The sequence below is a fragment of the Tamandua tetradactyla genome, chromosome 19 (assembly GCF_023851605.1).
Source record: "Tamandua tetradactyla isolate mTamTet1 chromosome 19, mTamTet1.pri, whole genome shotgun sequence".
Taxonomy (NCBI): domain Eukaryota; kingdom Metazoa; phylum Chordata; class Mammalia; order Pilosa; family Myrmecophagidae; genus Tamandua; species Tamandua tetradactyla.
This window is the reverse complement of record NC_135345.1, coordinates 43,883,531-43,895,555: the sequence shown is the minus strand read 5'-3', so window position 1 is coordinate 43,895,555 and position 12,025 is coordinate 43,883,531. Positions and strand designations below refer to the sequence as shown.

At 37.3% G+C, this 12,025-nt stretch overlaps 1 protein-coding gene across 18 annotated transcripts in view; it reads right to left on the bottom strand.

Annotated features, from left to right (window-relative positions):
* LIMCH1 (LIM and calponin homology domains 1) overlaps positions 1 to 12,025 on the bottom strand; it is a 388,350-nt gene that overhangs the window by 101,960 nt on the left and 274,365 nt on the right. For all 18 annotated transcript variants that reach the window (XM_077136731.1, XM_077136732.1, XM_077136733.1 and 15 more), the window contains exons 4-6: positions 10,480 to 10,586; positions 5,708 to 5,738; positions 3,608 to 3,718 (exon numbers count right to left, since the gene is read on the bottom strand). In XM_077136731.1, coding sequence (XP_076992846.1) covers positions 3,608 to 3,718; positions 5,708 to 5,738; positions 10,480 to 10,586 — 249 coding nt within the window. The remainder of the gene's footprint in view (positions 1 to 3,607; positions 3,719 to 5,707; positions 5,739 to 10,479; positions 10,587 to 12,025) is intronic.

Here is a 12,025-nt window from a genome sequence, read left to right as displayed (position 1 = left end):
TTCGCTAGGATAAAATCTACTTTCCCCAAGCCTATCCATGCAGCTAGGTGTGAATATGTGAACAAGTTCGGGTCAATGAGATATAACTAGAGAAGTACAGTGTAGGATTTCTTAGCAGTATATTTAATGGGAGGGCATAGGCCCTCCCCCACCTCTCATCCCCATTCCTTCTTAGTCATGGCTTGAATATGAATGTGATGCCTAATGCCTGGACCAGAAGGTGAGAAGCCATGGGTTAAGGATGGTGGAATAAAAAGACAGAGGACCTTGAGCCATTGATGATCAAGGAACCCCAAAACCAGCTTGTATTTTTTCTCCAGATCTCATTTATGTGCATAAGAAATAAAATTCTATCTTATTTAAGCCACTGTTATTTTGAGTTTTATGCATTTCCCAGATGAACCCCATCCTGACCGACAAAATGGAGATTTCATATATTATAGATAAAACTACTATCTCCAGGTGCTTGGATAGACAAGTGAACCTTGGGTCATTTACTCTCTACTTTACACAGAGATATGGGAATACCATTGCCGCCATTTTAGTTAAAAGCCGTGCTCTGTCCACTGATAAAGCATGGACAAAGCTACTCCATTGTACATGATGTCGCCTACATTCATTAAAAAGGTAACAGCTGTTGACAAAAACAAGTCATGGCAGTGGAGGATAACTGTCCCAGCAGATAAGGAAGCTAAGCAAGTTGAAGGAACCAATACCTGCTCAAATTATAGAGAAGCTGAATGAGTAAGTAAGAAATGTCCATAAATCTCCTGGAATGAGTAGGGACCCAGCTTTATGGGATTGAGAAAGCCTTCTTGACCAAAAGGGGGAAGAGAGAAATGAGACAAAATAAAGTTTCAGTGGCTAAGAGATTTCAAGCAGGGTTGAGAGGTTATCCTGGAGGTTATTGTTATGCATCCTATAGATATCACTTTTTAGTTTATGGTGTGATGGAGTGGCTGGAGGGAAGTACCTGAAACTGTTGAGCTGCATTCCCGTTGCCTTGATTCTTGAAGATGACTATGTAAGTATATAGCTTTTACAATGTGGCCATGTGAGTGTGAAAACCTTCTGTCTGATGCTCTTTTTATCCAAGGTATGGACAGATGAGTAAAAAAAAATAAGGATAAAAATAAATAAATAATAGGGGGGATAAAGGGTAAAAAATTGGACAGATTGAAATACTAGTGGTCAATGAGAAGGAGGAGTAAGGGGTATGGAATGTAGGGTTTTTTTTTCTTTTTTCTTTTTATTTCTTTTTCTGGACTGATGCAAATGTTCTAAAAATGATCATAATGGTGACTACACACAACTATGTGATGACAGTGTGAGTCACTGATAATATACCATATATGTACCATATGTGTATTGAAGATTTCTCAATAAAAATATATATAAAAAAGAAATGTCCATAATGAGGGTAAATCAGATTCCAACAGAATCCAGCGGGGTGACTGTGAGGTAAAGCTTTTAAATAGTCCCAAAAGACAACCTACCAACATCTACCATTATTCAAGTTCAAATTAAATATAAAAACAATAAGCATTTAAACTTCACAAATTAGGACTGGAAATTTCCTTTGTACATTCTCTAAGAAAAGAGTCAGATGGAAAATAAAATGGCAAATAAGAGTTCAGACTAAAACAACATGTTGTGTTCAACTGTGTGTGTGTTTATTTTTTAAGGAATTTAGCTTAAAGGACTTTGTTTATATGCATTACAGCAATTTGAAAGACTTGTCCATTTATAAATATTTGAGTTCAATAGGCTCTAGGCAAATGTGGAGAACTAGTAGGATTATTAGCTTTAGTTTAAGAAAAGAACACATTATTAGAAAGTTGGAGGAAATTCTTACTTTCAGTATCAAATTAAGAAAAAAAAAATGTAAAGCCCTGAATGTCTCTCGATAAAGACTCATTAGTTCACTTCTTTTGCATGTTACAGAAATGAGAAAGAGAAAGGCTTTAAATATTTGCACTACAATTTGAACTTTATCCAAAATATATTAATGCTATTGACTACTAATGAGCCTTACCTATTAATAAAACCTAGTTAGTTAGGGCTTCTTTCAGGTACTATATACTAGTACTCATATGACTTACTGTATATTTTTGAATCATAAGAAGCAATGCACAGACAGGACACACAAAGAATTTCACTCTTTCTTTTATAAATTCCAATCTTAGGTAAGTCTCTCCTAAAATACATAGGAACAAATAAAGTCTTTAATACTGTAAAAATAATGGTTTCAAAATTTCCAGGTCATCCAAACACAATAGCCATAAAGTACACAGAGAAGACTTTTAGTGTATCAGAGCTTGTTCAGGACGGATGCTTAGGAAAGAGCTTGGTTGTCATAACCTCACCCACCCCACGGTCCTGACTGGTGAGCAAAATGACCTTTAGGATGGAAGTGCAGAACCAGTCTTCACTTTTGTAGAATGCTGCATTGTTTTATTCAAGCATTATTCCCCTACAAAAACAAGCACCACGCTATAAGCCAAATACTTAGGGAATGAGGCTAATGAATGGGGAGTGGTTACTTACTATGTAGAGGATGTTTAATGAGGCTGAACGTAAACATTTAGAGATGGATAGAGGTGATGGGAGCATGTTCTTGTGAGGATAATTAACAGTACTGAATGGTGTGTGAATGTAGTGGAAAGGGGAAGTTTAGAGTCATTATGTCACCAGAAGGTAAGCTGGAGGTTAAAACATGGGAATGCATAACAGTGACTCTTGTGGTGGACAGTGTCTGTGATTAACTTAAAAATAGTTCTTTCATGAACTAGAGCAGGTGTATGATACTATTACAAGGAGTTAATAATAGAGGGATATATGGGGAAATGTACCTATTGCAAACTATGGACTATAGTTAGAAATATTTTAGTATCTTTCATCAACAGCAACAAATGTACTAAACCAATACAATAGGTCATTAATGGGGGCAGGGATGGAGCTATGGGAAGATCTGGGTTTTCTTTCTTATTTTTATTTCCTTTCTGGTGAATGAAAGTGTTCTAAAATTGATCATGGGGATGTATGCAAAACTATGTGATGATACTGTGAGCCAATGATAGTACACTTTGGATGATTTGTATGGTGTGTGAAAATATCTCAAGAAAATAGCATTAAAAAAAATCCATAGGCGGTTCAAGGGTAGTCCAGTGGTAGAATTCTCTCCCGCCATGTGGGAGACCCAAGTTCAATTCCTGTTCCATACACTTCCCAAAAAACAAACAGGCAAAACAAACAAACAAAAATTCAACGAATGGTGCTGCACTATCGGGATACTCACATGGAAAAATAATGAAGCATGACCCTGCCACACAGCATTAAAAAAAAAAGCCATAAACTGACAAATTGAATTTACTCTTTTAGAATTAAAATTGGATGGAGCTCAGATCTCTCACTCTTCAAAGGGTAGGTTTGGGATGCACGAAGGAAAGAAGTCATCGGTAAGGCAAGTATAGTTTCTTGGAGTGCAGGGCATCTATGGCCTATGCTACTCCACCAAGTAGAACAACAGTGATCTTAAAAGCAAGCAAATGCGTTGCTTTCCTACCTTGTCCAAACTTCTGGGTATAAAGAAGAAAATCCAAATTACCTTTCTCATCTGAGCCAACAATCCTTCGAACTCCTTCAAGTTCAGCGTAGTTCCACTATAGGACGCACAGCTATTTGCCGCTTTTCCCAGCCAGTAAATGGTAACTAATACCTGTGCAACAAAACAATGTACAAGAGCAGGAGACTTTTTTCTCAAAAATTACTTTGACACTAAGGAATCAAGTGTGCTCCGCTAACGGGAAAGCAGGAAGGGGAGAATGCCCAACACTGATTTACAAAAACCGCCATCCATGAGGTATCCATTAAGTGTAAAATCATTTTAATAGGAACCCAATGCTGTATCAGTCAACCCCAGCATGATTCAGTAGTAAAATTACTCCAGTTTTAGGAAAATTTAGGCTGTGTGAAAGTGATTTATAAGACAGCAAGAAGGAAAATCAAATCTTCTAATATTATTTTTATGTAACAGTTTCAGTTAGGCACAAAAATTTCAGAAACTCTTTGGAGGTTTTTTACCTGAATAAGTAACAAAACAGACTGCCAATTTCTTTTAGGAGAGGTGCTTTTGAAGATCTATAATTTCTACTTGTGGGCACATAGAATTATGCTAAGATCAATAGCAAAAATCCCAAAGAGTGATAAAAGTTGGTTCCAAATACAGGATCAATACAATGATACGAACTAAATCAGAAGAAAGCAAGGCGGGAAGACAATCGTCTACAGGTCCCCAAGCTTTGGGTTATAGTTAGACTCCCATTAATCTGAGATGAGAAATATGTAGCCTCAGCAGGGTTACTTCCAATTAAACAACCTTGGAAGTTTAAGAATGTTTATGAGTACAGTCTTACGTTAATTTCATCTGCCTTTCCAAAAAAAAAAAAGACCAGCCCACAAAAGCAAATGCTGTTTATTTTGACTTTTCCATATAACCCAGTAGGAGTCAGCCAAAGATGAGCCCCTTAAAACTGAATTATAAGGGTCTGAAGCCTATGTTAAAAGTTAAGACTACTATTTTCTTTTCATATTTTGTCTTATTGCTTCATCCAGGCCAGGAAACATTTACTGCACCTCCCTCCACTTGCTTTGAAAAACGTGATGTGTACACTTGGTGTCACATGGCAGCAGGCCCAAAAGATGTGAATCGAGGCTATGGTGTAATTTGGTTTTCTACCTATGTGGGAAAACTTCATGAATCCTTCAAAATCATCAGAAAGTCTTTTTTCTTTTTTTAACTGCTTGCTTACAAATATATTTCCAGAGAACAGACTACTCCAAATGCCTGGACATTAATTATGACTATAAAATGACTAATGTGTGTTAAGAGAATGAGGCTATCTTGAAAGGTGTAATGGGAGAATGGAAGATGCAACTATGTTGCTTTCTTAGATTATGGGTTTTCTCATTCATTTAAAATTATATGATAAAATAAGGCATGTATCTCTAGTTTCATAGAGGAAGAAAAATAAGATAAGAAAGAGAATGTTAAATATCATAGCAACCTGGAAAGTAAAAAAAAAAAAAAAAAAAAACCACAGCCAAATTTTTTATACTATCTATGCAGAAGGTCATTTCTTGTATTATTCAATTTAAATTTAAAATAAAAAAGCACTAAAATACTTGTGTTTTAAAATTAAGATCTAACTATAAAATGTTAATCTTGGACAGTATTAACAAAAACTCAAAGATTAAGAGGAAAATAAAACATAAAAATGACAGGCCCATGACAATTAATATCGTTCATATAATGCTAATCTTTCCCCTAAAACAATCTGTCAAACTGCCTGATTTAATAACCCCATTTTTGCCTACCCATGGAAAAGGACTAACGCTAGTGTCGAGACAGATCATTTTGCATTTAAGAAACCAAATCTCAAACACAGCATAAGCTCTCATTTGTTTATATCTGAATTGAGTACTTTACTAATTAAAGAGAACGTCCCCCCACTCTACTATTTTTACTTCTATCACAGCTATTAATTTCTCCATCATAGACACAAATATTTGTTTTCTTTTAAAAAGGACTTTCCAGCAAGGCATATGAGAATACACACATAAGCACTGAACTAATGATCTAATATTTAAACTTGAACCATCAAAGTCAGAAAGATAAACGTTTGGAAAGTAAATTGAAAACACTTACATTTTTCAGCTTTCTACTATAATCAAGGCTCCTAGTTACAGGAAAAGGAAAAGAAAATATTATCAGAAAAGCAGTTTCTTCACTATATGGATCTTACTTAAACCTCTAAAATGTACTTGAAGCTAACAAATATAATGAAATCAGGAGAATATATTATTTTTTAAGGCTGCGATTGGTGATTTTGTACTGAATAAAATTGTTTAGAAAACAAAATATAGAAGGACAATGTGTGATTTAAATCCCACATCACACCACAAAAAGACAAATGCCTTGTAATGTCTGGAAAACGAAGAATTCTGTTTAAAACTTCGGCTGTTTATACTTGTAGTCTCAAAGCTTCACTGTTGAAATGAGATTCTGCCTTGATTATATACCACCGTCAAATTGAAATCGGGCTGCATAGCCAAAATCATCCTCATGTAATTTCTTTCAACAAAGCTTAATTAAATAGACCTGAAAATATAGGTAAAAGAAGCAATACTATCCAAATATTTGTTCTTTCCTGTTATGAACAAAAGTTAGTGTCGAGAATTAGCTTAAGTAGACAAATACGCATGTGTGTCTGTTTCACTATACACAGAATGTTTATATTCTGAATATACAGAAATGTGTATTCCCAAATACACACGAAGAAAGCTATCTGGTGGTAGCTTCTAAATATTCATATACTGAAATATAAGAAATTCTCCAAAAATTTTCCAAGGTTTCTTTAACAGGGAAAACAGCCATTGTGTTTCTTTTTCTATGGTAATTCATTAAGAGAGGCAGGGAAATGTAAATCTATTATGTGAACCAGTCAAGAATTCCTTCAAGTATTTAGACTGTGATTACTTTGTTCAACTTATTGTGACCCAAAGTACCTATTTATGAATAGATGAACAATTTTAAGTCAATTAAGTTTAGAGGAACAGATAATAGTACAATAAGGAGATAAACCACTATATAGAGACTTGAATTGAAAGCATTGGCCCAATTTGGATTTGAGTTAGAAAACCTCTTGATGTTTCTCCTTTTGTATGGGAAAAAGGTGTTTCATTATCTAATTAGATATCTGCTAGAATAATAAAAGACAAAAAAGTAAGATTTTGAAATTTTTATGAAAAACAAGAATAAAGAACATAAAATTTTCCTGCATTGGTAATGCTTCATTGACTAAAATTGTGCTCCAGTTCTACAAATCATTATTGACACATAGTAGGAGCTAATAAAATCTTTGGGACTTCTACATAACAATCAACTACATGAAAACGTTTCCAAATTTTTATGGAGACATATTCGGGAGCAATCCAAAGCCTTCCCATTTTTTCAGCCAATTGCTTTGATTTCCCAGAATGATATTTTCTACATGCCCTTCTGGATTATGCTTTCATATCCCATTGAGGTTGTCTGGAATCCATTACAGGTAGAGTTCATTAAATTACACATGCAGTAATCATTTGCAGGTTTTCTGCTTTTTGGAGAGAGAGGGGTCTACTCAAGTTACTTCTTAAAAAAAAAGTAGGAAAAAAATCACCTAAAATAAAAGCTGAACTAAAATATATTTGTAAAAGACAATTACAGAAAAGTGAAAGCATTTCTTCAGGATCTACCCCTGTACCTTCTTACTAGCACTATGGGCTGGTGTCACAGAATATTCTCCATCTTTGCTGGTGTTTTGCTCAACTCTCAGACAGGCGAATGGAGAAACATAGCAGTTTTATTTTAATCTACCACTGCTATAAAATCTAAATCTGTCACCAATGCCCCAGGTAAGTGCCAAATTAAGCTAGCATTGCTTACAAAATGTTGTGAAGCAGACAGCTTATTCCATTGCCCCACTCCTGACTAAAACTAGAAAGAACTTTTTAAACACTGTGAATGAAGGAACAGCATAATTTTAATATAAAAGTGCAACATCCTATAATGCTGTGGACCACCCCTCCTCTCACATTCCTTCTTACTCATTGTCCTTCAACCACACTGTCTGCTTTTCTTTTTCTTTTAAACATCAAGCTTGTTCCATACCTCTAACCTTTCTACCTTTTCTTCTTCTGCCTGGAATACTCTACAGACTTCTGCATTGCTTGTTCCTGCTTACTATTCATGTCTCAGCCCTCAGTTCCAGGGCCACCTTTTTAGAGAGGCCTTCTCTGACCTCTCCTGGTCTGGGCACCATCTTTCACATCACTATCTTCTTTTCTTTAAAGTACGTGTCATCCCCTGCAATTTTCTTCTTTATGTATTCGCTTCTCCTGTTTTCACAGTGGAGCATAAATTCCAAGGACTTTAGTTACTTTGTTTATTTTGTTTCTCTAATGACTGGAAAGTATCTAACATATTGTGGTATTGTACAGCTGTATTACCCCAGATAAACATGTTCTTAAACATAATCCATTCCTGTGGGTGTGAACCTATTGTAGGCAGGACCTACCTCTGGATGTGACTACTTTGGAGAAGGTGTGGCCCAGACTAATTAGGATGGGTGTTTAGCCTAATACTGGAGTCCTTTATAAGTGGAATGAAATTCAGATGGAAAGAGAGCAAGCCATGGGAAGCAAGTAGCTGAAATTCAACAGAACCCAAAAGAGAAGGGAGAATTAGGAGAGGCCGCTAGGTGCCTTGCCATGAGACAAAGGAGGCAAGGATCACCAGCAGCCAGCCCCAAGATGCCAGTGTTTAGGCAAAAAGCAGTACCTTGACAACACCTTGATTTGGACTGTTAGCCTGAAAACCATGAGCAAATAAATCCCCATTGTCTAATTCAACCCATTTCACATTTGCTTGAGCAGCCCAAGAAACTAAAACACACATAGTAGCTGCTCGGTAAATATTTGTTGAATAAACGAAAAATGGCAGGGATATGGGGGAAGGTGATGGAAAAAGTACGATATAAAGAAAATAATAATGCTCAAGTGAAGGGAGAAATTAAAAAGGAGGAAAATGCGGAGAAGAAAAACAAAAGGGAAGACTGATAGGATAAAGAAGGAATAGAAAGCATATGAAAGTGAAGGGGACAGATAAAAGAAAGAAAAATAGAAAGGGCAGGAAAGAAGGAAGACGCTGCTGTAATTAGAAGAGACTACGTCCCTGTGTCACTGGCCTAAGTGACTTTTTCCCCAATAGGTTGTTCTCTATGCCTTTTCATTAAAGTCTCCTCAGATGCTGGTTCTCTCATATCCTCAGATTTGTACTGAGCAAGCATTAGCTAGAACTAGACCTGAGAGAACATTCTACCCAATTCCATTTTATAGATGATGACATAGAGGACTCCTGAGGCAAAGGAACTCGCCTAAGATTACATACCCTGGAAGCAGCAGATCTAGGGCTAGAAGCCAGATTTCCTGATGGCCAGTTTATTGTAGATAAGCAATAAAGGTTATACGACTTCTGAATTTCTAAAATTAAATTAATCACAAAATTCTCCTGGTATAGTAACATGTTATTTAAAGAGACTCTTAAAAAAAAAAAAAAAGAATGCAGCTGCCAACACAATCAAAATGAACTTTCCTTCAACCTTCAAGTAATGTTTGTGTGGCTAATAATTACCTATGATGTTGCACAATTACTATTGTTTCTGGTCACTTGTCACCCAGGTGAAACTTTGAACATGAGATGAGGCAGAACTTAAAACAGTTTTCTAAAATGAATAATGATTTATAGAGGCTGGATTTAGGTACAATAATAAATGGAGCATGTGATGACCACGAAGAGGTCTACAGCGGTTTCCATATTAAAATGTCTTTTTTTTCACCCTGTTATTTTTGCCCTTCACTAAAATTTTTCCAGGAGAAATATTAAAAGAATGGTACATTGACAGCAGGGAAGTAATTCTAGGTAATCAGTCTTGGCTGAGTCTCCATTATTCCCAGTCATGAATCATAAACCATCCCAAGCTTTATTTTCATTCAATAGTTTCAACTTTTCTCCCCACCATTTTTTTAAACCCAAGACTGGAAAACAGCTCTGAATCTTGGCCTCTCCCTCCCTTTTCTGTTCTTCCCTATATTAAAATCCCAAAAGGAATTGAAAGAAGAGTAGCCAATCCACAGACCCTATCTTTATAATTAAGCTTATTATGAAGGCATATTCATGTCAAATATTGTTTGACTAATGTGAAATATGTTTTATAGGCAATTGGTAGGGTCTAAAGAATTTTTCAACTACAGTAAAGTCATCTTTGTCATCTCATAAGTCATTGCTTCTCATTACTCATAAAGAAGCACACGCCCTTTTCTTTTACTATGACATTCTGTCCCAAAATTCATGGGCCCCAAACAAATGGCCAATGATCTACCTTTGAAGAACTTGATCACTGACACATATGAGAAAACAGTTACAAATGTAAATGAAGAAGCGATTTCTCCATAATCTATTGCCTTCTTTCCATAATAAACAGAACTCAGATGTGTTTACCTCCTTTGCAGTCTTCCAAGAGCCTATTCAAAAGCCTGCTTAGAGCCAATAAAAGGTCTTTGTCTACCACATGCAGATTCTGTGCATGTTTCTTTCTTGTCTCTTTGTTAAGCTTACTTAACATTTTCCTCCTTCTCCTTAAAATCCTATTTCTAATGAGCATGATTTTTGCATTTTCAAAAGTGAGGCTTGATAAGAATGAAAAAAATGCACAGAAGGAAGGACCATGTGTCCTGTTTTGAAAGCTCAAGTTCTACTCTCGCATTTTTATTTTATTAGGCATGCCAAATTCTCTGCCTCTTAGACCTCAGACATCATCAGGAAACTGCAAATCAAACTAAAAAGGGGTTTCCCCTAAACATAAATCATACATTACTTACTTGACTGTTACTCTATTTGACGTATCCTGGAGGTCATTTGGATCAAAAAGTTGAGATTCTTTAAGGCCGAGCTCTTTACAACCTCGCAAGAATAAGATGATATTGTCCTAGAATGAAGAAAACAATTTCCAGTCTTAGATGAAAACAATTCCAATTATCCTAGATTATCTCTATGAAGCAGCCCTTTCCCTTTAACAGTCCAAATTGCTGGAGGGATGGCAGTCATTAGAGCAGCTGGACTTAGCTCTACACCATGGCACGCTGCAGAGTAAAAGTACTTTGTAAGGAAATGTTAGAGTAAACAGACGCTTCAAACTTCTAAATCCACATTCATACCAAATTCATTTTTTTCCCCTTACTTTGACACATTTGTATAAAACTGCAAATGCAATGCCATGGAAAATACTAACTTAGCATCCTTTGGGGGAACAATGCTCGGAAACTTGGTATTTCCTATTGTTTCTTTCTCCATGTATTATTGGCCAGATTCAAAATTCGATTCAAAAACTGCTCCCCAGGTCTCATCTTCAACAAGTTTTTTGATCTTCTAAAGTATCAAACCCTTTATCAGTGGGTTTTGATGAATGTACCTTTTTATAGGATATAAAGTGTGTTTTTTAAAAAAAACTACTAAATTGTGAAAGGCAAAAAGAGAGGCATGGGAAGCTTTTAAAAATAATACAAAAGATCTTCCTTAAAGTGAAAATTTCTCTGACAGTTACAAATTGATTTTGAACTGGCAGAGCAGCAGGCACAATTAATAGCTAAGGAGGGTTCTGGTCTTCATCTTATTTATTCATTAAAAGTAAGCATATGGAGGACTTCCTGGAAGATGGCGGCTTAGTAAGACGCGCGGATCTTAGTTTCTTCTCCAGGACACCTACTAGGGGAGTAGAAACGATACAGAAAGCGCCCAAAGCCACAACAGAGATAAAAAAGACAGCGTACCCCATCCTGGAACGGCTGGCTGGCTGAGAGAAGCAGCTCGGGTGAGATCGCCGAGGCGCGCGGGCCTTACCGGGCGGGGTGGCAAGCGGCCGGAGTTACTCCCTTCCCCCTTCCCGGGCCGGCTGGGAGAATTGGAGAGGCGGTCCCCTGAAACAAAGACGGCTGGCGCCCACGCCACGCGCAGCCCCCGGACCAACTGAGAGAATTGGATCGGAAACCCCCAGGCCGCGGAGAACGGTGACGGGTGGGGGAGGCCCCTTCCAAACCCGTGACTCCCGGGGAACGTGCACTGTCTCGGGCGGGCCGCTGCCGCTGGCGCCCTCCCGCCACGCTTGTTGCCCAGGGCCGACTAGGAAATTCCGACGGGCTCTTTCCCGGGCTGCGGCGACCAGCAACCCTCCCTGCGTTCGGACCGAGGGCCGGCTCAAGCCGCTTCGGCTAGCGAATCCCCAGGACGGCGAGAGTTTTCCAAAGTTTAAGGTTCCACAGCACCTTTTACTGGTGGGACCCGCAGACAAACGTGTGCCACGAGCGCCACCTACTGGGCAGGATAAGAAAAACAGAACCCAGAGATTTCACAGAAAAATATTACAACCTT